At 36.4% G+C, this 24,804-nt stretch overlaps 1 protein-coding gene across 6 annotated transcripts in view; it reads right to left on the reverse strand.

Moving 5' to 3' along the window:
- RAPGEF2 (Rap guanine nucleotide exchange factor 2) overlaps nt 1-24,804 on the reverse strand; it is a 182,211-nt gene that overhangs the window by 80,805 nt on the left and 76,602 nt on the right. For all 6 annotated transcript variants that reach the window (XM_079307523.1, XM_079307521.1, XM_079307524.1 and 3 more), the window contains exons 5-6: nt 8,291-8,366; nt 6,292-6,459 (exon numbers count right to left, since the gene is read on the reverse strand). In XM_079307523.1, the coding sequence (XP_079163649.1) occupies nt 6,292-6,459; nt 8,291-8,366 (244 nt within the window). The remainder of the gene's footprint in view (nt 1-6,291; nt 6,460-8,290; nt 8,367-24,804) is intronic.

Genomic DNA, 24,804 nt, shown 5'->3' on the forward strand with positions numbered 1-24,804 from the left:
ATTTTCTTAGATGTGGTTCTTTCTTCCTGAAAGCAAGCTTTTCTTAATGTGAATACTCATGACTGAGTCTGTTGATTGTATTTTGTTTTATCAAGTGATCTTACATTAGAATGGAATTTCTAGATATTTCTAAAAATCATCAAGAACATTAAAAGATGTAGCTATTTCCAGGCTTAAAAGATTGACAGTGTTCCTTTAAACAGTTTTCTTGTAGATTGGGTATCTGGCAACTGCTTCTACTCATTCAAACAAATTTAAAACAACTGAAATTCCACCAAGATAACTAAGTACATGATGGCACTGGTATCAATTTAGTATGTAAAATACAAAGCACTAACACGAATACAGTTTATCAAGCTACATTACAATACTGCCAAATCCACACTGTTGAAAAGCAAGCACACGTGAGGTATTTCATGATCATGGTCATATGTCCATGGAAGAATATGCAGCAACATGTATTTTATAACACAGAACATAAGCAAACATGCAGAGAAGCAATGGTATTTTGCTGGTTTGTAACATTAAACCTCATCCCAAATTATACTGACTTCTGTAACAAAGCACTAAAACTTAAATCAACTTCTTAGAATTCTTCTCTACTGTGTTAACAACCAGAAAACACTTCTTGTCATCTTATAAACTTCCACACCACTTCAGCAGCCACATACTGAATAAAGGAAAGCAACCAGAGTTTTGCATCAAATTCAGGCAGGAAAAAAAAAAAAAAAAAGTTTTTTTCTTTAAATCATTCCTAAATATAGCAATATGATCTATAACAGTTTTATAATGTCATTTTGCAGACAAAAGAAAGGCAAATTAGTTTCATAAAACAGAACAATATGAACATAAATTTTCAATTTTAGATTCTCAGCAAATAATGGGAATAGAAACATTATCAGGAAAAAAAGGCTACTTCGTCAATGCTTTGCACTATTAGTTTTAAAAGAAGATAGGGGCAAGAAGAAAGTTTCCTACAATCTGCTACTAAATAAGTAGGCTCTTATCTTTTTCTAAAAATAGCACACAAAAAAAAAAAAAAACCTGGAAAAACTCTCTTGCTTATTTTTTCAGGGAGTCATGGCTGCAGATCAGATTTGACTCAGCAACATTAGACATGGTATAATTTCCAGCCCTCCTCCCATTCACATTTTCAGTCCATTTCTTCAAATAAAATCCAGAAGGAATATTTGTCTGCCCTAAACACACCTCAGAATGCTCCACAGCAGTGTGTGAGGATAAAATGCTAGATGCCTGTAAGTGGGATGGAAGCTGGGGTTATTGATGGCTCCATGCCCACCACTCTCTTCTTTCCAACACCGGATAGAGGAATTGTCACCCCACGTGAATCTCAAGCTGAATGGGATAAGGAAGGCTACTAAAGGCAGAGAGCCCTTTTGCAGCCATTTCAGCAGCTGGCTATAGAAAACCTGAATGCACCAGCAGCAAATTTCATAAGCGTGTTAACTAATTCAAATCTAGAAAGATTCACACAGAGTAAAACACCACACACCATCCTTCTGCTCAGGGCTATCTGCAGGTGCTTCAGCATTATTCCTACAGGCCTACCTGCATCTCTTTAAATATAAGATTTGATACTTTGCCTTTAGCAAAGGCTACAGTACAGACTAGTAAAAACCCACATCTCAGTTTACATACCAAGTCTAGAGACTATCACAAACCAGGGAGCTACAAATCACTACTTGTAACTTCTACACCCCAAAGAACAGCACCTTATTTTGGACAAAGTGATTTTTCCTTTATAAACTTAAGTCAATTTGTGCCAAATATTCCATACATTATATACAAAACAGCCAGCTCAGCAAGACTCAAACTAAGCATGACTAATTCTTCACAGATGCACTGAAGTAGCCACAGTATTTACTGCCATTAAGATACTACAAAAAAGTCTATCCTGTTTCAAAATCATTCCACAGATGACTATTCACTTTTAAAGTACTTTAAAAAAATAAAAAGTCTAAAGCAGAAGTAAAACCATGCAGATTCTCAGGAGAATGGGCTCACACTTATTTCAGTTAAATAATTCTAAACAAAGGCTTTGCACTGAAAATATGATGTAGCCTTAAGTACAGGTACATAGAATGAAAACCCCCATTCAGGAGTTATAATCCTAATTCTGCCAGTAAGTAAAGAGGCATAACACTAATCTAGTTAAAGGTGTTTCTGACATGTGAAAAGCACAAGCAAACATCTTCTAGATTCAAATGAGAGCAGCTCAGACTTATCAGCTTTTTCTCCCTGAAAAATCAACTTTGACAAACTATAAAGGTGGTAAAAAAATAGGATGTAATTTTATCTGTGTGATAAAACACATTTCATTTCCATATATGATGAAGCTTCTATTTGCCTTACCCTAGAAAACACCAACGCTTGTTCCAAAAGTAACATGCCTAAGTACACTCAATGTCAGATTTCACTTCAAATGATCTTTCAAATATTAGGATGAATTATAAAATACAACAAAGTCTTTCAAATTCCTACCACAATTTGAGAAGTACATCATCACTCTTAAACACAGTGTTTTAGTAACCACAGGTTACTTAGGATCGTGCCACTGAAAAATTGGGGAGCACTGATCTGAAGGTAAGGAACTGGGTTCCTAAAATAAGTGTACTACACATTTTTAAGAAAGAGAGCATTTCAGCCCAGAAATCACTTGTCTATGATACTGGAAACATATTGAAATTTGAACCCTCTATGTTTTAGATAAATTAATTTAACAATGTGACACAGGAGGAACTTTTAAAATAAACACATTTCCTGATAAAAAAAATACCAGGAGAATTGATCAAATCAATTTTTGAAGAAAGGGAGAAATTTTCACCTAAAAAACATTAAATAGTTTCAATTTGTTTTCAGCTCTATCACAAGAGATTTCTCAAGCATAACAGTGGAGACATTTAACAATTTGCTAACACACATTCTTATCAAACATTGTATATGACGAATGCTCAGTATTTATTTTGACATTGACAGGTGCAACTGCATATACCACTTAAGTTTAAAAGATGCCAGTCAGATCTTCAGACCACTTGGAGTGCATTTGAGGTCTGATATCAGGAAAAACTTCCATATTTTGTTTGGTTTGGTACCATTCCAAGATACTTGACTTATTTGAGTACCTTCTTCTCCCTAGCTTGGCAAAGCAGTGTTTCAGATAATGGCCATTTAGACATACTTTGCCTATAAAACCCAGTCTCTTTGTAATGAGTCAGTAGAAACCACCAGAATGGAAGACAAGCAAGAAACACCACAGCAAAGGCTTTTTTTTTTCTTTATTCCTCATCCTGTCACATACTATTTCCCCATTTTACTGACATACAGGTACTAAATGATGACAGGGGGCCAATTTCTTAAGTCAAAATCAAAGATTAAGTCTTCTGTGTCATGAAGGAGATAACTGAGTAAAGCGTCTGCCAAACCCTAAATATTTGATATACACCCTTTGTTTACAGTTCTCATTTCCTACACATCACAGGGTGTCAAAGCAAGGAAGGTCAGTCAAGCTGGGCAACAGACACTGTGCTGTTAGTAAATTTCACCCTTACAGAAGTATTTTGATATCCCAATGAGATTGCTGAACTATCAAAGCAAAGGCTAGAAGGCAATTTTAGTCATAATGTTGCATGTTTTATGGTATCACACTGCAAATCCCCGAGTAAAGCGTTAGTGGACCATACACATAAGTTACGATACCTGAGGTTTAGTGCATTCCTGTGAGCCAAAATGAAATGAATGCCATATAGGAGGAAAGGAAAAGATGAACATTATCAAACATGCCATAGTAAATTCCACCACCATGAAGATAATGTTAAAATCATGTTAATGAGGGTCCACCATCCAATACAAGTGGGCTCTACTGCAGAAAGCCATGCTGCAACTGAGAGCACTGCTTTTAATTTTTAATTCCTGAAAAGCACACCATGCAACTGCATTTCATCTCTACATTTTGCTCTATGCTTTTATGATACAGAAAACTTTCTTCAGAAAATACTATTTGAACCTTCTGAAGAAAAGCATTCAAAGACTACTGCAAATAAAGCAGAACTACCAAAATAATAATTCTACGTGTTAACTCTATGGATTTAGAGTAAAACAGAATATGAGAAAAGTACACATTGCAAAGATTTTGAGGATACTATCAAAGCAGCTTTATTACTCTGATTCTCGTACACATAACACCTAAACTAGAACACATGCACATGGAAGAGCAAGCTTGAAAATAATTATAGTATATTAATCCTTTTTCAATTTAACTTAATTTAATGCTTCCATCTTTTTTATCAAAAATTATTAAGTAGAAACAAAGACAACACCCTGACAGATGCCGACCAGAGAATGGAGGCAATTTTTCAAGAAATTAAGACCAATAAAATGAAGTCAAAGAACACAAAATAGGAAGAGCAAAAAGACAACGCAGCCTGTAACATGTATGGTTGAAGCAATAGAAATAACATTGCTAGTAGAAGTGAATGAGAGAATAATGTCTACAAGATCACCAAATACTGTAAAAAATAGGAGGAAATGGACCAGCATGAAGAGTCTTAATGACATTTTCAAACTCATTTGAGCTTATTTGACTCTATTTGCCTTGAAAAAAAATAACAAAGTCAGTCGTATGCATTCTATTACACTTTGAAAAGCAACATTTGACTGTAACTATTGTCAATTTTACAGTTTATTTGGCAATCTCTTCCATCTTAATATGAAATCTCACTTGCAATGGATTTCCCAGCATATACACAAAACCATTATGAAACTGAACAACAGAATAGCACAGGATGGACTTTTGCTTTTAGTACCAGTTAAGCTAACAAAAATTCATCAGGCACACCTAAAGTGAAATTTATACAACAGGCAGGGACCTACATATGCAAATGGCATTGTGTAATCTAAATATTGCCCTTCTAGAGTTAAGCACAAATCACACTACCACTGTTTGCTAAGCACAATCACATCTAAATAATATGAACTGAAGTAATTCTTTCTGTAATTCCTACAAAGTACATCACATTTGTTGGTGGTACTTTCTGCAAAAACAGGCCAGTAAAAAGTTTTATCTTCCAACCAAGTGAACTGGCTCAATTCACCTTCAATTTAGAAGGCAATTAAAACTGCACTGAAAATTAAACCATTAAAAGCTGTTGTATAAACAAAACCAAACTTGGCATAAAACGTAATTACTCAAGCCATGAGGAAAAGCCTCTATAATTAACAGATGTAATCAAACATCTACACACTTATAGACACACATTGAATATAGAGTGAACGGGCAAACAAGTCAAGGAATAAGGGTAAGAAAGGAAAATTTGAAAAAGCTAATAACTGCATTGTACTAAATATGGCATTATAAAAACACTAAGGCTCTCATCCTGCAAATTTATATGCATATGGTTTACATTTTACAAAATTCAACTCATGGAACTCAATGAGATTAAATATGCACAAAGTCATTTATGCCCATGCCTTCATGGTTTTACCAGATTTAGGGCTTACACAAATAAATGAGAGCCAAAGACAAACAGCTTTTTCAGTATTTTTCTCACACTTGGAATCAATACAAAAACAATGTAATAGAGCTTTTCTCAGTTTGAAAGCCATATAAAATACTTTGTAGAATAAATTTTAATTATTAGTTTATTTTCATCTCAAGAGAAAGTCTAGAAACATATACAGATTCCCACTCTCACCCCCAAAAGCAATCAAGCAAAATGACCAAATTATTTCCTCCGTGATGGGCCAACTATATAGCTCACTAAAATCCCAGTATAAAGGGCAAATACCAGAAGAAGTTAATTTAAATTTTACATTTAAGTTCTCAATTCCAAAAATAAAGTACAGATTTAACCCAATTAGGTGCACTGCAATGCAGCACAGTCCTTTTCAGGCAGCACCTGTTATCACATATGTGAATGAGTGCTTCACTAACTGACCTTTTAACACAGTACACTAAACTAATGCTACTGTGACTTAATAGCCAAAGGAAATTAGAAGAGAATTTCCTTAACAGTTTCCCATAACGATTGAAACAGTAAAAAATAATACAGGACATCCACAATCAAAAGAAACATACTTCCAACTCTGAGCTAAGATGCAAGCTGCACACATGTTCACATACTGATGGAGCCACATTCACAGTAATTTTGAAGGGAAACCTCCCCACAGAAGCACACTCCAAAGATACCAGCGAGTTTAGCCATTTTGACTCTGCTATTTTTAGTGGTTTTCCTGTTTATGTTTTTTTGTGAACCATAAATACAGACAGCTTACCGTATGGTAGCCTCTAGGAAGGGGTGGCTTCCCCACAGGATAAGGGTCAACAGTGTCAATAATTGTTTGCCGCTCCCCTTTCTGGTTGATTTTCCTAAATCTTCTTCGAGATTGCCTGTGAGATGCTTGACGCTGGAAATATTCCTCATTTTCTTCCATGTAATCAACCTACAACAGATGCAAGAGAATGTGTCTTTCCCCACAAGAAAGAAAAATGTTTCTTCTTGTTTGAAACACAAGAAATCTTATTTTCAAAAATGAGCAGCCAGCTTCAAGTTTCTTGCATTTTCATCTCTAAGTGCAAAACTGGTACTAAAAAATAAATAGAATAACATTAGTATGAAAAGGATCACTGAATATGATCACTTTTCAAAAATGACAGAAGAAAAATTCTCCCTTCCTCACTCCTTTCTTATACTTGCACAAATACAAACATTTCACCAATCAATACATTATGGAATGAATATTGGTACAAGAGAAATCTTGCCTGTTTCCTTATTGGCATCTATTCAGCCTATTCATCTATTCCCTAACTGATCCATGGCAAAAGCTTCACTCTTCAGGACTGGTTTTATTATTTCAAATATTTTGAAGGTATAGAAGGATTTTTAATAGACTGGATTTATGTGTAAGAAAATACTTCAAAACAACAATAGGGAGAATAAAAAATACCTATTGGGTAAATTCTAGTATAAAATCAGTCTTCTCAGTTTCATTGTCTACAGAGTTTGAGTCTACTTCACTGCACAACATTATGCTGCCATGAAAATATTTGAACTAATAATTCTAGTTTTCCTGGAAGAGAATGATCTTTTTTGCAGTAATTTGGCTGAAAAATCAACATCTCTTCTGTGCACTAATCAAATAGATGAGCACAGTCCCTGGCTCACCAGAAGAGCAGGCAGTGTTTACCCCCTCTGCAGGGAGTATCTATTTCACGTCTGACACCTTCACATTCACACTCTGCTACACCTCTTGTGTGCCCAAACAGCTCTGGGGACAGGATTCTTTCTATTCAAAGTGCAATTACTCCTCTGAAAGCCTGAGTGAAGCATTCAATTTCATCTTTCCAGAACTGCAGGGGTTATTATTTTGGCAAATGCGTCAACATTATCCATCAGTCAAAAAAATTCTTGTTGAGTCATCTCCTATCCCAATGTCTATCTTTATACCACTCTTCCTTACAACTGAACAAGGAATGCATGTGAAACAGACATACATTCACACAGCTACAACCAGCGAAATTGTATACTACTTCAAAACAAAACTGGGACAACAAACTGTTTCCCAGATGGTCACATGTGAGTGACACAAACTGGTAATAAACAAGTATAATCTTAAAGTAATACCACATTTTCTGAGCCTGCACAAGTTTTACAGAAACTGTTATTTTTTAGGAAGAAGACAGTTAATGATGTCACAGTCTATATTTAAGCTATCTATATGGCTTAGATAATTGTCATGCCTGTATTATGAACTGATCTGTATCTCTGTGACAGAGAAGAAAAAATTGCCCTGTTTGTTCACATGATGCACCCTGAGGTGGCAACTAAAACTTTTAAGCCTGTGAACCCTCAGAGACAATGTTCTGCCACTGGACTACAGCAGATGCTGCTAACAAAATATCCTCACCTTCACCCAGGAAGGTTGGCAGAATTTCAAACATCCAAATTTATTCTTAAAAACCTGAGACAGTTGAGATGAAATTTAATTCAAACATTAATTACTTAAACTAACCTGATATTGATACTTTAAAGCATCTATGTTTACCAATAATAATAAAGCTGCTTCAAAAAACCTGCCACAAAGCATTCTGCTAGCACAAGAAAATTTTACAAGAAATCTGAAAAAGTAAATCTAACAACAACAAATTATAGGTATGGCATCTTATATTTATTAAAAGATCGTGAGGAAACCAGAAAATGGTAAGTCTTATTGGAGGAAGTGCTACCAAAGCTGTCTGTAAAATCTGAAAGCAACAGACTGAAAATATTCTTACCACAATCATTTCAGATGGCTCTAAAACAATGCATTCACATCCACGTCTGAAGCTGCCGGCAGAACGCTTGCCAAAACTGAAAACCAAAAATATTTCAGTTAGAAAAGAAACCAGAGTTATAACAGAATTCATAAACATACTCACATCTCATCCACATATTGTAAAGCATAGAAAAATATACATACCTGTGCACAATACAAGTTTCATGCATATGTCCTTTGACAATTAACTGAGTCCCAAGGACACTGAGAGCTGACTATTTTTCATTCATATAGTTCCCTAAGAGTAAATAAGTCTATTACACCAAAACAAGTGTCAATCAAGAGCTGTCTACTGAAGAGGCACAGTTGGCTCTGATCTGCATTAGAGTGTTTGATCTAGTATCTTCTGGCATTACAGTATTAAGTTACCTAGGCTATCTGCATTTCTTTAACAAAAGCTAACTAGCATAGCCAGGAAAGAATGAAAAGGCAGATCAACTTCAATTAGCTCTTTTTCACTTAAAATGAACTAATAAAATAAGGAAGATGAGTATATTCCCAAATTAAATAGATGAGGACAAAAGGTTGTTCTGCCCTTTCATGAGACATTCTCATCATAGTGCAATAATTAAACATGATACTATTTTGTTCCCTGTAAGAAAAAACTGAAAGGGCTTTTAATTTGGTTTCTAGAGTTCTCTGCCTGTATTAGATGAACTTGTGCACACTCAGGGCTCACTGCAAAGAATCCTTAAAGTGCAAATGTAAAGGTGGAGAGTGGAGAACCAGTACATGAGTCAGTGAAATCCATGACCTTTACAGTTAGATCCCTAATCATACACAGGGTGGAAGAAAGGCAGCCAGCTAAAGTCTGTTTCGGGGCTGTGTGATTCCTGTTCTGGGTAAGAATGCCAGGTCAGTGCCAGCCTTTCCCATCACAGACTGGAGGGCAGGACAGACAACAAACTGACCACAACTTCAGCACCCCTCTTTAAGTTTGCTGTAACCAATCCACCGTAAAACAGCTGAGAACTATTTGGCCTCTGCCTTTCTTCCACATGGCACTGTGTGACAGACATGAGAAACCTTCCTGTCTGAAGGCTCCAGGGCAACACCTTGAAAACCAAACCCAACTCAACAAACCCGCAACATCTGAATTTTAACCAAGGCTGGCATGTGATAGCACATTGCAGCCACAGTGTTGGTGAAAGATAACTGTTTAAAACTTTATTTTCTAACTCCCAAACTGCAGTTTGCACATCACTCAGAACAGTCTATCTAACCAGTTCATGTCTATGCTCCTGTCCCGCCTGGCGATTAGTAGAAATGAACAATTTAACTTGCTACCCCAAAGGCTAATCTCTTGACAACAGCACATTTATAGGCTCAAAAAGAAGGCAGTCAGATATTGAAAAGAAATGCCAGCTGTGCTTATTCATCAAAATAATAATCGCATTTAATGGTACATGGGACTTTTACAATAGAAAAAATTTTCCAGAATACTAGGCCTCTTGAAAAGAAACATTCAATAAAGAAGTCTCTAGACAAAATGCTTATTTTCCTAGAGGCAAACACATGCTTTATCCTACGGTCCAGTAACAAAACATGAGGTTCTTTACTCTACAATACCATCTTGAATTTCATACAATTTCAACTACTCTTAAAGACATCAGAAAATGCAGCCATTATACTGATTCATTAAACTGCTGTAGAAGTATCAAAACTTATTTTCTTGGCCAATAGCCTGATTCATACCACAGTTTTTCCTTAGAAACAGAAAGGAGGAGTAAAGGAAGGAGAAAGTAAATCAACTCATTGAGAAACAAAAATGCAAAAAATTGTGATTAATAAATCAACTTATTTGATTTTCTAGTTGGAAGCACACAGAAACATTCTCTTAGAATGTTTTCACTTAGAAAACCCATATTGCTGTATTTTTTTGCCAACCCATTTTCATAGCCTCGGAGCAATCACTCATTTCAACAGAACGTGCATATACACTTTACCACTCTACCTTCTTCCTCCTCTGTTGCTGTCTTTAAGTATCAACTTTAAACTTCTGTCTGTCACTAATCACTGCTGACATGCAAAAGTCTCAAGCTTTAGCAAACACACTAAAAACAAAAAGCTGCGTTTTGGATGTGCTTTTCTACTCTTGAATAACTTGTTTAGATTTCACCTTTTTAGCATCAGACAACAGACAGTCAACATATTAAGACAGAAGGCATGAATTCAGTTTCTATAAAGAAAATTCTCGATTTCTGCCCCCAAGTAACACGCTGGTTCTCATGACAAATATCTACGCCATTCCTGGACTATTCTGACTCTTATGACAGCATGAAATTCATCAGAGCAGACAGTGCATCACATGTATATATTATCTTTGACCAAAGATCACAAGGCACTTCGGGCTGCAAACAAACTCTAATCTTTGTGAAGTTCTGTAAGAAAGAAGACAAGTAAATCAAGGCACAAGAGAGTTAAAGAACCTTTCAAGTGTTGCAGTTCTCAGATGGCCACACCAGCTAAACCTCCTGACTTTCGATCTTCTGGTGAAACCAGTGAAGAATTCATATGATCAGTGAAAATTAGGGAACTTTCTTGTTACTGTCCACTACATCTGGGCACTTCAGAATTGTCCATCCCTGACTGTGGTAGAAGATCCATCACAGTAGTGCATACCATCTCTTGCAGAACCACACTGGAACACAGGTTTGTGTTTGACATGCCCCTCTGAGAAACAACTGGCATCTTAGGGCATTGCTAACCCCACTGTTTCAATTCATAAGACTGACATCAAAATCAGTAAGTTGTATCTGAATCAATTTATCAGTTTCCCACAAGAGCTAAAGTAAATGATGAAGAAAAATATACTTTAGTGACAGTCTTCTCCAAAATGCCTAGCTGCAGTAACTAACCATCAAACAAACTCAATTTAATTGAAAACAGGTTATTTAAAACACTAGCATGAGTAAGAAGCAGCAAATATCCAACACATGATACAGTCTGTTTACTGAGCTGATAAAAGAGCCTCAATTGTAAAGCCTTTTATAAAATTCTTCATTATAACAATGTGAGTCACTGGAACCGGCTGCCCAGAGAACTTGTGGATGCCTCATCCTGTAATTATTCAAAACCAGGTTGGATGGGGCTCTTGAGCAATCTGGTCCAGTGAAAGGTATCTCTGCCCACGTCAGGGGCTTTAGAATTACCTGATCTTTCAGGTCCCTTCCGACCCAATCCATTCTGTGATTCTCTGAAATACCAGCAGAAGAACTTCATACAAGGGACCATGAGCAGGCATGTAAGCTGGCTTGTGAGATGTTAGGTATCACACAGAAGCAGTACCAAGATTTTAGTATCAGCTCTATTTCAGTAACTTTGACTAGACAATAGTCTACAAAATTTTGATGCCAGACTTTCCATAGAAAGTGAGTTTGATTACCTGTATTTCTCACAAAATAGTCAACATGAGTACTGGCTGAGAGCAGAGAGCCTTTATTAGCAGGTTTGAAGATCAGGGATTTGACAAATTTGACAAATTACTGTAGGGTGAGATAAGTCTGTGCATACAGAGACCTTAAGCTTAAACATGATTTTTGTTCTTAAAATGTAGTAGAGAATTTTACATTATATACTTCACATTTGGTTGGATCATACCATTTCTTAATAATTTAAATTGTATTAATAAGCCTTACTCATTTCAGCTTCTAAATACAGCTTGTTAGCAACTACTAAGTCAATGTCACAGCTGAAAGAATCACAGATTTGCAACTGTTTTCTCTAAATTGGTGATGTGCATAAGAGAATTTCACCAAAGGAAGATAAGCCAGTTTAAAGGTATCTTTACAATCAATATGGGATACAGTGGTTGTAACAGTAATTTAGAAAGCCAGAAGGCCTGCCTGGTCACTATTGCTTCCTCCCCTAAATTCCCCAGAGAACCTTGCTTGCAGCAACTTTCCCAACACTTTTCTTTCTTACTGCCACATAAGCTCTGACTTGACATTCCCTGAGTATAAAGCTTCACAGATGCTCTCCTGAGCACCTGTCTTAGAGATAATTTCACTTCTGGAGTCCTTTTCTATAACACTACTTGTATTCTCATAGGGATACGGAAAGCATAATGTGAATATAAACCTACTTTAATTTTAAAAAAAAACAAAAAACAACTCCAACATCGACCCGCCCTTCCCCCTCCCCCCCAAAAAAATACCCAAAACCACAACAAAAGAAACAAAAAACCCAAACAACTACCTGAAAATATATAAAAATATTACTTACAGGAACCCACTTTCTAGTGGGCAGATAGGTATTTTCCCTAACTATCTAGTCCTTTAAACAATTGACAAAAGTCTGATCTCCCACTTGACTATTCAAAAGTATTATTTCTAAATAAAGTAACTAGTATTAAAAAAACTTTTTTTGTTCTCACTATGTATTAAAAGCAGGTATTTTATGCTTGTAGTAAGTTTACAAGCATGTAAGTAGTGTAAGTAGTTTACAATTTTGTTTCACTTTTAATACATTCTTAAATTGAATTTACACTGATTAGAGATGACAGTTCCCCTATCCATAAGTATATCTTACTACATACATTTCTCAGCTTACAACTTGTTATACTGAAAACATGCACAGATGGCTAAAGACAGAGATACCAGTTTTCAGGTTTCATGCTTGTTAACAGAAGACAAATTTTAAATGAAAATTAAGGGTTTCCACATTTCCCAAGTTTACACTCTCAGTTTTCACTTAAAAAATTCTTCACTATTATGAAACTCCAGCAGTTTAAGTACGCCTGTGGCTAACAACAACAGAATAATTTTGAACCACTGTCTGCATTTATTCCCCTTCAAATTTAATAGATTTGCTAATAAAACAACAAAGTACATCAATTAAATGAAACATCTACAGCCACAAGCAACACACAAATTTTTATAAGCACTTACACATACAGACAGCTAAAAACTTGCAGGTATTGAGGTGACTTGTTCAATTCTTTCTGTTATCATCGTGACAGTGGAGGACAAGGCAGTTTTCTGCAGACACCACCCATCCATTTCCCCAGGTCCCCAGACATCCTCACACGCACACACAGATGCTCTTTTCAAAGCTTGCTGGAGGCAGCAGCTACTGGAGAGGGAATGTTTCTCTATCAGCATTCAGCCCTGTCCCCTCACCCTGGGCCTCCACATTCCTGTTTTCACGTCAACCCAGCTCCCAAATGGAAAGTTACTTCTCAGCACTGGAATGTAAATGCATTCATCAAAAGTGATGCAGAATCTGAAGGAAACCTCACAACACCAAGAAAAGGTTTTTTTCAGTGTTAAGCCTTTTCTTTTTTCCACTTAAAAATCACAGATCACTCACATAGAAAACTCAGTTTCACTAATGACAATTATTTTGCAAAAAGGACAGAGAAAAATTTAGGGTTTCCTCTACAAAGTAATCTTAATTTTTATTTCTTTTGATATTCCCTGCATTACATTAGCTTGAGGTTTTCATAAAATTCTTAAATCTCATAAGGAAAGCTCCACAAAGTATGGTCATGTCTATGGTGCACATTCTGCTATATAAATATATATATATAAATACTGCTATAGTTTCATGCATATGTAATTGCAATATTTTTAACAGAGTTGCTTGTTGAGAATAAAATCTATTTAATTGACACTTCCTCTGAATCAAAAAGAATATTTTATTTTTACAAGTTGTAATGAAAAGAAAAATATAAACAGCAAATTTTATTGTTTCTCAAGTTCTTAGAATATTATAGGTTATATATATGCAAGGAAAAGTTCCATACAGATTTTGCACATTTTATATAAAAAAAATTACAATATAAATAAAGTGGAAATGTAATGCATGAATATTGAAATATTTTATGCCACAACTCTAGAAATAAGATATTAAAAAACTTTCTTTATTCTGAAGTTCTCAAATGGGAGGTACAATGGGTTTAAGATCATCGTGTAGTATTTGCCAATGTAGAACATCTGAATAAAAATGGTGATTAAAGTAAACATTATCCTTCTCCCACCTTCACTACAACCAACACTTACCTGCTCAACACTGTATATGAATAAATCCATAAGCACAAGGCTATGCATGGTTCAGTTTAGTTTCTCAAGCTTTTAACATATTCATGATAAAAATGGATTTTAAGTCACATAAACTCAATACTTCAACGTGCTTTTTGTGAAAATTACATTTCTTCAATTGACACCTATATAAAGAAACACAGAAAACTACCAAAATGAAATACAGAGGTATTGCATGAAGCATATCTAGAATTTGAACTTACATAAACCAAAGTGTCTTCATTTGCTCTTAGGTAGCCCTCACCCTGAAAATGCTATTATTACTATCACCATTTACATTCAAGTGCATTTCTCAGCATTTCCAATCTTCCCTCTATCCTCTGGTTCTCAATATCAGAGCAGAGAGGAGTCCCCATCCCACTGGATGGATCATGTGCAGCATGTCCCACCTGCACACACCACTCCCTAACAGCAGTGCCATGACTGGGGTCACGGCAGGCACTGCTATCAATTATTATCTGATGATACAGAAACAAACATGAGCAGAATGTCTGGTCTACAAAAAGTCCCAAAATCAAATCTCAATGTAATAATCAACATTCAGCTAGGAACAACATCAAAATGTTAGTTCATTAGATTTAATTGTAAAACCAACCATTCACACTGAATTCCTTGATGAAATATGGAACAGTTGTAAGTAGACATCCAGATGGGAAATAAAATGGGGACTATTTTTTACCTTCCATTTAGAGAGATAAGGGATTCAGTCAAGTTTCTCTTCATGCATCTTTTCCATTAAGAGCCACCACATTTCATTTTGGTATGTCCAGATCAGAATGAAAAGCATCAGTCCCTATACACAGCTTATTCTAGCCAAGGTAGGTTTAGTTGGGTTTCACATCAGTGTGCTCTGAAACCCAGACCCCCAACCAACCCCATCCTTGCCAAGGAAAAGAAGAAAGTTACAATTAAGAAGGTTGTGTACATGCGCAAGCCATTCCCTGGGGAACGCTTAAGTGCTCTGATGAAAACTAAATTTGGCGTGGCCATTTTGTGACCCCTCAGAAAAAAGACAGAGCCCTTCATGCATGCAGAGCCACTCTAACGTGAACAGCTCCACTGGGATGATGCAAGCAGGGAAGGGAGCAGTGTGTTTCCCCACAGTTAGAGCTGCACACTGGAAACCATGAAAGCAAGGGTTTGTCAACTAAAAGACAGGGCATCATTACACAGAACATCAAATTATCTGATAATATAGGCTGACTTCTTAGATTCTCATTTGAATTAGTGTCTGTCTTTCAGGAAAAGCAAGTAAAGATGCAAGGGAACTCAAGCTGCTTTTGACTTGTAATAACTATTCTGTTTAATTAAAATGTAGTGGTCATCTGCATATTGAAATAACTAGATTAGCCTCTTTTTTTTCTTTTAACTTATTTAATTCCTACAGTGTTACTATATTTATAGCTTTTTTTTCAGCAAAAGTTAGCTGCTTTACAGAAGTGCTTTTCAGTTGAAAGGAAAATTGAGATGCTGTCAAGTTGAAGAGGCATTTGCAGAACTGTCACTACTTGCAAATCCTGGAGACATGAGCTCACTGCATACCATGGATAAGGATGATTAGGCTTATCCAATGTCATATGATAGCTCAGATGTTTACAGTCTCAGATACAACAGCTCATGTGTCAGGGAAGGGACTCACTTGCGATATCACAGCTAAATACACGCCACTTAATAGTACCTGGGAGGAGTGTTTCACAGGAGGAAACAGCCTCAGACACCACTGCAGCTCCTTGGGACACAAACCACCTGCTGGCTGTGGTGCCACAGATAATAACCCTGCTGCTGCAGCAGGAGGGTGCAAAGAACCCAGCAAGCCAGACAGAGAGAATGCTTGATGACTAACCAGACCATATTAAAACTACAGAATAAGCACATTTACAATAAATTAATGCTTTAAATAATTCCTGCTAAAAATGTGTAGAAGTTAAACTCCAGCTGAAAACTTTAGTGAACCTCTTAAGCATTTTTGAACACTTGCTAACTTTTAGTTAGCATCCTCACAGATGACAGACTATAGTGCTTTATCTACGTAATACTCCCAGGGATTTAATTCTTATGCAAATGCAACCCAGATCAGAGGTTGCATTAATCTGCTAATTTATAGCTGACTACTGAAGGCACTTCAAAGGAAGTTCCTGAAAACCCACAGTGAATCGTTGGAAATTAGCTAGATTCTGGAAGTTTTCTTCCATATAAAGTCCCCTCAGTCAACCCTGAAACATATGCTTTATGATCTTTACACAGTTTTTCTTTTAGAACAGACTACTGTTTTGAAAAGTAAGGTTAATTTTAAAATTGTACCTGGTTACAAGAGTGAATATGGCAGCAAGTTTGACTAGTTTGGGTAAAAAAATGAAGTAATTGTGTAAAATTTCACATTTGTTGCTTTTCACTTTATCTTTTCATAATGGAACATCAAAACTAAAACAGTAAGCTGAAAAATGGTTAAAAACCCTATCTGAAAAAACACTTTTGAGAATAACAAACTGTTTTGCAAATTTACTGTAAAAAAGGTAGATGTTCAGGGTCTTTATAGCAGCAGGTGATCCGGAATACTCTTAAGTTGAGAATACCACTTAGTGTTCCTTTACAACCCTTGTACATATTCTACAGAAAAGAAACATTTTGATGGCATTTTTCTGTTGAATTCAAGATCCGTGTTTATAGACTAAATATACAATTATATAACAAGCAAAACTGGACCCTACTAGTAGAGGCAACAACGAATTTATCTTGTTGCAGCAGTTCAGCTTTTTAACATCTCTAGTACAGAAAGCTAGAAGGCAAGTAAGTACCTCATCACAACACCTGGGAATAGATCCTTATTTTTTAAATTAGAAGTTCTGGTATTATTTTATCTCGGCAAACATTCAAAGAGGAAAGGTTTTTTTCCTAACCTACTTTTTTCTTATCCTTTCAAATAATAAATAAATAAATGGTTTGAATAAAAACAGCTTTGCTTATGCTTCATGCTAATGACGTCTGTGTTGCCATGGAGATTACCGTGACATCACAAGATCTACATAATGGTCTCAAAGAATGAGAAGTTGTTGGAAAACATTACTTAAGAGGCAAGACCTTGCCTAAACACAGCTTGGCTTATTAACATTCATGAAAGCCATTAAAACAGGAGTACTTTTCCAATATCATACAAAGACTTTAGAAGCTAATTTCTAAATGAAGACTTTTTATATTGAAAAATACATAATAAGCATTTTTAAGTCCCCCCTAGAGACTTTCATAATTAAAGGTACTAGAAATTGTCAGTTCTTTTAAATTTGACATGTCATCTAGGTGTTCAGAAGTAAAACAAGACCATATATATTGACACTTCCCACACACACACACTTACATGCCTAACTCATTTTGATACAACTAATTCATTCATGTGGAAAGCTAAACATATTACTCAATAATGAGTTTCTATAAATCTATTAGTGTACAATGCAGATGCATGCAAGATAAATTTGTATATTTGTGAATGAATAAATTAAGTAAAACAGTGGAGTAGTAGTGACAGTTTTGTTTTAGCTATTTATAATTTGAAAAATAAATTATTCCTCACTTAAAATGTTATACCACTTCTTGTATCCCTGGATTTGTTTTTCAGAAACATTTGAAAATGTTAGTATCATGAAAGAAAACTCTCAGACATTTTCAAATCTTCTACAATACGGAGTAACATTTTATTAAAAAGACATTTGTGGAAGAACTACAGTAGTGAAATCATGTAAAGAACCAAGACAATAATTCTAATTCCTTTCAGTTATTCTACAGTCCTCCAAATGCATAAGTAAACATCATAACTTCAGCTTATCAAGACTTTCCTTCAGCAAAATTAAGTTTATGAAAGTTTAAATCCTGAGAGGTTCACATGATGCAAAGAAAAGGAAGCATCCTCTGTCTCCTCTCTCCACATGGGTACAATTTCTCCTCTTGGTATTGCTCATGCTATTTTTGCACATATTCCTTTTGTTGTTATTCTGAGGTAAGCAATGACCAGATTACTTCAGTTCATTACACTTATAAAACTTGTCCAGAGATTCTGAGAGCACATAAAACAAACAGGGTCTTCCTTTTGGCCTCAGCAAGAATTCTATAATGCAGTTTTTGCAATTAACTGAAGGGGGCTTTGATGTTTTGCAGATTTGTACTAAAACTCAAAACTTTAAGTACTATTAAATTGAATCAGAGGAAATCCTAAATCAGAAGGAAAAGGATTATGTAACAGGACATCTCACCAGCTGCAGTATCAATTGTGAAAAAGCAACAATTTCCTTCAGATAAATATCTATAATTAACAATGTAAGCAGTAGCAGATACCCTGATGTAATGGGCCTCACATTTAACTTGCAAATAACCATTTACTTTATTACAAAGAGAACTTAATTACTCAAAAGGGTTCTCAATTTTTTCCCACATCCCATTTGTATGCAATCAATTTATTCCTATTTCAGAAAACAGCTTTTTAACATTAAAATCGAAACTGAAATTTTAGAAAGAAAATACAAGTGTGAGTACTGCTGAAATAAAATATATCACGTAATTATAATGTAGAGAAGAGCAGTAAAAGCAAAAGCAAAGATGAACAATGTTTCCAAGGTGCTTAGATGTTGTTCTCAATGACTTCAAATTGTGACATGCTCCATTAGAGACCCTAATGCTGGTATTAGAAAGGTGCTTCTAGCTAATGAGACACAAAACAAGCTAAAAAGAAAAGTCAGCAATGAAACCATATTGTTTCAAGGCCAGCTTTTACTGCAGCACATTTTAGAAACCAGGCAATCAATTAAACAGCACCAAAATTTTTCAACAATAAGAATACAATGTCTTCAGGAAAAAGTTAGTGCTTTCAGTGGAATTAATCTTTTTTGTGCCCAGATAGGGGGGAAGCGGGGGGGAGGGAGATAACAAAAAAGCCCAAAAAAACCCCTACCACTATTCCAGCATATTTTCTCAGCAATTACTCAAAATTTTATCCCAAACTTTCTAAGATTTAAAGAAATGGGATCTCACAGTTGGTATCACAGTCATCAAAGATTACATTTCCTCTATCAGCTACCTTAAAGCATTCTCTCTTTTCTTCTCCTGTCTTTCTGTTCAAAAATTATGCCCCATGAATCTAGGTTGTTAAACTCCTCTGCTTAATTTTACTGTTTCCTTAAGGTACTTTTCAGTTACTTTGAGCTATTAAGATACATTCACGCTTACACAAGCCCATGAGCAGGTCTTTCACACAGAGAGACAGAAGTCAGTAGCTCTGAGTATAGACATCCAGAAACTGGAATAGAGTCTGCATTTGTGAGAGCTCCTGAAGTTGGCTTTTCTGCTACCACAAGCATTTCCATCCCTGAAAGCCTCCCTCTCCTTGAGAGGAATCAAAACAACTCAGGCTCACTGAAAACATATTCAGGTCATTTGACACTTTCAGCTTCATTGTTATCTTGTCATTACGAACTTGGAAGAAAGCCTGGTAGCACCAGATCCACAACACTGAATTTCTATTTTTGCTTCCAGAAGATGCCAGTGTAATAGATTAAGTCCCTTAACATTTTATCAGCTCTGCATTAAAAAAAAAAAAAAAAAAAAATTCCAGTAGCACTGAAATATGACAGGAACAACACCAGACAATCTCGTCATTTAGGAACTGTCTCCTCTTCTATTTCCCAGCACCTCAGATACTGTCATGATCAGTGTCAGACCTCAATGAACTCTTCAATTACACAGCAGAACAGAAGATGGATGGTATAAAGGATAAATTAGCTGCAAAAATAATTTTAAGTGCTCATATTCAAAGAAACCTGTACACCATTTTTTTTTTTTCAAACTCTAGGGACACTTTGGGTTGACATGTAGCCTGTGCTCTGAATCACAAATTTTGTTGAAGCAGCAGGTGACATCACAAGACACATCAATTAATGGCTTAGCTAATTCAGCTGACAGTCTCTGGAGTGATGAAGTCCAATGCAGTCTGAATGCTCCCTGCATGCCCTGGCTGCCAGCCCTCAGGGAGCTGGGCTCAGGCACTGCCCCAGGCACTCCAGCTCCTCCAGCACCTCACAAGGAAGCCTGCACTGACACAGGAGTGAGTGCTGGATTTCACTTGGTAACATGATACCAACTGCAGATCAACAAATTCAAGGTAGATGGCCAGATCAGGCACTCCCAGTGAAATGCTACCTCTTGTAAGCAAGATTTTATTTTCTCTAGGAGTTTGAGTCTCAATGAGTAATCACAGTCACACATGCTGTAATAAGTCTAATTTTCTGCTTGTAGGTAACAGTAAACATCTCCATCCAAAATGACAAATGCAGTCTTGAGGGTAAATGCAGACAGTACAAAGCAATTAGTGTTTATTTCTCAATGCCTATTTCAAATTCGTTGTGAGTAATTCATGATAGCCACACAGTCATAAATGGACTGACATCACTACTAATTCCAACTTCCTCCTTCAGCTTATGATCTCAGTATTTCCTAGATGAAACCCTAGATCACACTCCTTCATGCATCCAGTTTCAATGGACGGGACTGAAATGCTGAACCAAGGCATTCAAATGCCTCAGACAGAGGACAAGGCAGCAGCGGGGTCAGCCCACAATATTACAATCTATACTATCCCACCAGCCCTTGGAGATAATCATGAGCAAGGCTTCAGAACACACCAGCTTGATACAGACATACCAAGAGACAACAAACAGGTCATAGGAAAACCCAGCAGCAGCAAAAACAGTGACATTTCCTACTCAAGATAGAGAGCTGCAAGGGCAAACTAAATCCCAAGCATGCACTTCCAAGTAACTCCTTAAACAGACTTGAAACTATAACCTGTATGAATATCCAACATATGGTCCTGATGTTTCCATCATAATGCTGTGAATTCTTAACCATAAGCAACTCAAAACCTGTGAAAAGCTAAATAAGCTCCACACAGCTCTTGATCAACTCCCTCTGCAGCTTAAACAACTAAACTAGTAGCTCCCAAAAGTACAACTCAGACTCCCACAAGTCCATTGTTCTAAAACTCTGTTTCCTGCTCAGGGGAAAAAGAAAAAAAAAACAAATCACCTCTTCAGGGGTTTTTATCATGGTTTAAATGTTTGCATATACTGATCACTCTCAGTTAAAATCCCAGTTTCATTTTGTTATCTCATAGATTTCAGTCAGTAATAGTCATTATTAATAAACACTAAGTTGCAAATATATGAGTCACACTGAGAAAGATTTTATCATTGTGATTAAAGATATCAGCATAATTTTACTGACCCAAAAGATCAAAGGCAATTCTGTGTTCAGAACATAAATACACCATCAGATCTATGTAAACCACACAAAACAGCATGATTCAGACATCACAAAAATTAGGAAGTATGTTTCAGACACATAAAGCTGTATAAATGCATGTAGACACCCAAGGGCTCGGCTCGAGCACCAGTACACTCACATTCACTGCCTCGAAACAAAAAGGTCTGCCAAAATCCTTAACAAATTTTATCCTGAAAAGTTACTTTCACAAGTTGATGAGGACACACTTGGATGAGGACAAAACATTTCTACATAAACTGAGTTTTGCTATTGCTTTACACACATTCTAAAGAAGTCCATTATTTGTTCAATGGCTTTCCAGTATGATTAGATATTCCATTCCACTTTTAAAGTTGTTTTAGTATGGGAAAGACCAGAGGGCAAAACCATCAATATTTAAACATGCATCCCTTTTAATTTTGAAAATAATGAAAAACACATGTTCTCTCACCTTCAAAACTTAAATATTTTAATTAGCGGAAAAAGCTTAAATAATTGCTCTTGTATGTAAAATCTGTGAATTTGCCAAAGGGAAAGCTGTGCCATTGCCATGTGAGTCAGTGAGGAGACAACTGGTTGGATGCAGAAGCAGAGAAGGAAAAGAGGCTGCAGCAAGGAAACAGCAGATGAGCAAGCAGTGAAAACCCAGTGTAGAGCCAGGTTTGTGGGTGGCAAGTGGGCACAGTGGGATGCCTGAGCAGCACAGCTCATAACACCCAGATGGGCTTGGAAGCACTCTAGGAGAGAAGCAGAAAATCCCAAACACCAGAGCCAACAGTCTGAGACAGCTGCATCCTCTAGCTGTGGAGGCCAAGAGCAGGCACGAGGTGAGCTGTGGGAGACAGAGGAGAGCTTTGGGCACTGCAGCTCCCATTTCAGTAACACACAGGAGCCCAGGGGAGCCTGCCCTAGGAGCAAAGCTCTGGTAAAAAACCCACAGGAAGCCCAAGTAAACAACCAAACAGGTAAGAGCATGGAGCAGGTCAAGGCAAGCTGGAGGCCATTCCAAAAGACATTTTGAGGGACTGTCACACAGTAGCTGTCAGTGGCCATGTGAAAACACAGAAGAGTCAGGACAGCCCTCAGGGAATTACATTTTCTGCTCATTTATTTTCTGGAGTTAATACATAAACCTCATTCTACCACATGAACTGCTTCAGGGTACAGATGATCAGGGGAAATGAGGGAACTGAGTGTTAATTTGTGCTAGCTTGATGGTCATGATGGGAGGAAAGAATTAAGGAATGTTTAGTTTAGCATAATATATGCCTGATAGGTTAAAGTAAAGGAAGACATTTGTAAATATTAATAGGAAAATTGGGGAGAAAGGAGTAGGATGCAAAAGGGATGATCTTCCTTACATTAAACTATCAAAATAAATTTCACTTTTTTAATTTACAGAAATTAAACATGAGAACAAGATCAAGCTTTACCTTATGTCACCAAATAAATAGCAGCTTTAATTGTTCAGAGCACAATTCTTTAAAACTGTGGATTTCATATTTTCCCAAAATCATAATTTATGATAATGAAATCCAGCCTTATCTTAAGAACAATATTTGCTAGCTGATGGCTTGGTATTTGATCAAATGCAAGCTAAACTGTATTACAACAGGGAAATAAAATTAAACTCATGTTATTTTCAAAAAAAAAAAAAAAAAAAACCAGACATGGCTTAGATATTACAGTTTCCAAAGCTAAATACTCAATTTACAACTTCATGTATTCCACTATCCTATCTTGAAGAACTTATTTTTTTAAATTTGCAATTAAAGACTTGTCCAGTAGCTAGTTACAAGTAATTTTACAAGTCATCTAGTATATTATAAAACTTTGTCAAAAATTGGCAGCTTTGACACTCATCTCAAACTATTTCAACAGGTAGCTATTTGCTCATATTTCATACATGACAAAGCTGGTTAATTTTTGACTGCTGTACTATTTTTTATTTACATGGGTTTTAGTAGTATTGCTGTTTGTACTGTCCATTTTTTCCCATTTCATTGCTGCTTCCAGTAAATTGTTCTCATCCCAAGTCATGATCTCTGCCTTTGTGTCTCCCACCAGAGACAGGAGGGGAGTGAGAGGTGTCTGGTTTGGGAGAGTGGGCAGTAAATGAGAGTGTGCTGTTCCTAAGCCACAGCAGTGCAAAAGCAGAGATGTGGTCATTTCTTATGCTTTTACACAGATTCATGGCAGTTAAAAGATTTTTTTTTTTTTTAAATATTCTTCTTCCCCAACTATGCATTAACTCTCTGCCAAACCTAGTGTCTTTAGTGAAGGAATTTTAAATGGTATCTTAACACCAGAAATGAAAAGCCATGGACACAATGATTTGAAAGAAAGAAATAAGTCAGTAATTTCACGTGACATAACATATAAAACAAAAGAGCATTTCCAGTGTTACCAACTAGTCTGATGATACTACATCTAAAACTAATACAAGCAAATCAGTTAATAGAGGAACCAAATGCAAATAATGTGCTCAGCATATGCAGTCAAATGCAGTAGGGTACTTGCAAGAGTCAGCTTAAATCTAGTGACAGCCCTCCATCCTACTCTTTACAGACTCACATGCTAACTGCCACAAAGTTCAGAGTAAGATCAAATTCTGCACAGGACTAAGAACAAACCTGCAAGGGCTGTAAGCAGATTTGTCCACTAGGTGTGTTTAAATGACCCAGAGAAACTACTTGCACTCTGGCATGTAAAGACATTCATTTTAAAAGAGTGAAATCCAAAGAATAGCAAATGCTCTTGAAATTCAGGGGGTGGGGTGGGGATGGAATTGGTGGGATGACAACACGTGTCTTATTTTAAATTTTGTCAGCCCAGCCATCATTCAATGAAGGTGAGCTTGAGAAGAACAGCAGGACAGGCAAGGGGAAGCTCAGTGTGAGCAGGATCAGCAGACCAGAGAACCTGTCTAAAGGAATTTACTACAGGTGTATGGGACAGGCTGACGAAAAAAAAAAAAAAAAAAGAGAGAATAATTTTAAACTGGGGGGGGGGGGGGGGGGGGGGAAGAGGAGTTTTGGATGGTAAGATGCTTGAGGATGAATTACGTTTGGCTCTTGGAAAAGAAAGGGAAATGAGAATTTTCTGAGTCAATCAGATTTGGAAAAAGGCA

Source organism: Erithacus rubecula (assembly GCF_903797595.1).
Source record: "Erithacus rubecula genome assembly, chromosome: 5".
NCBI classification, from domain to species: domain Eukaryota; kingdom Metazoa; phylum Chordata; class Aves; order Passeriformes; family Muscicapidae; genus Erithacus; species Erithacus rubecula.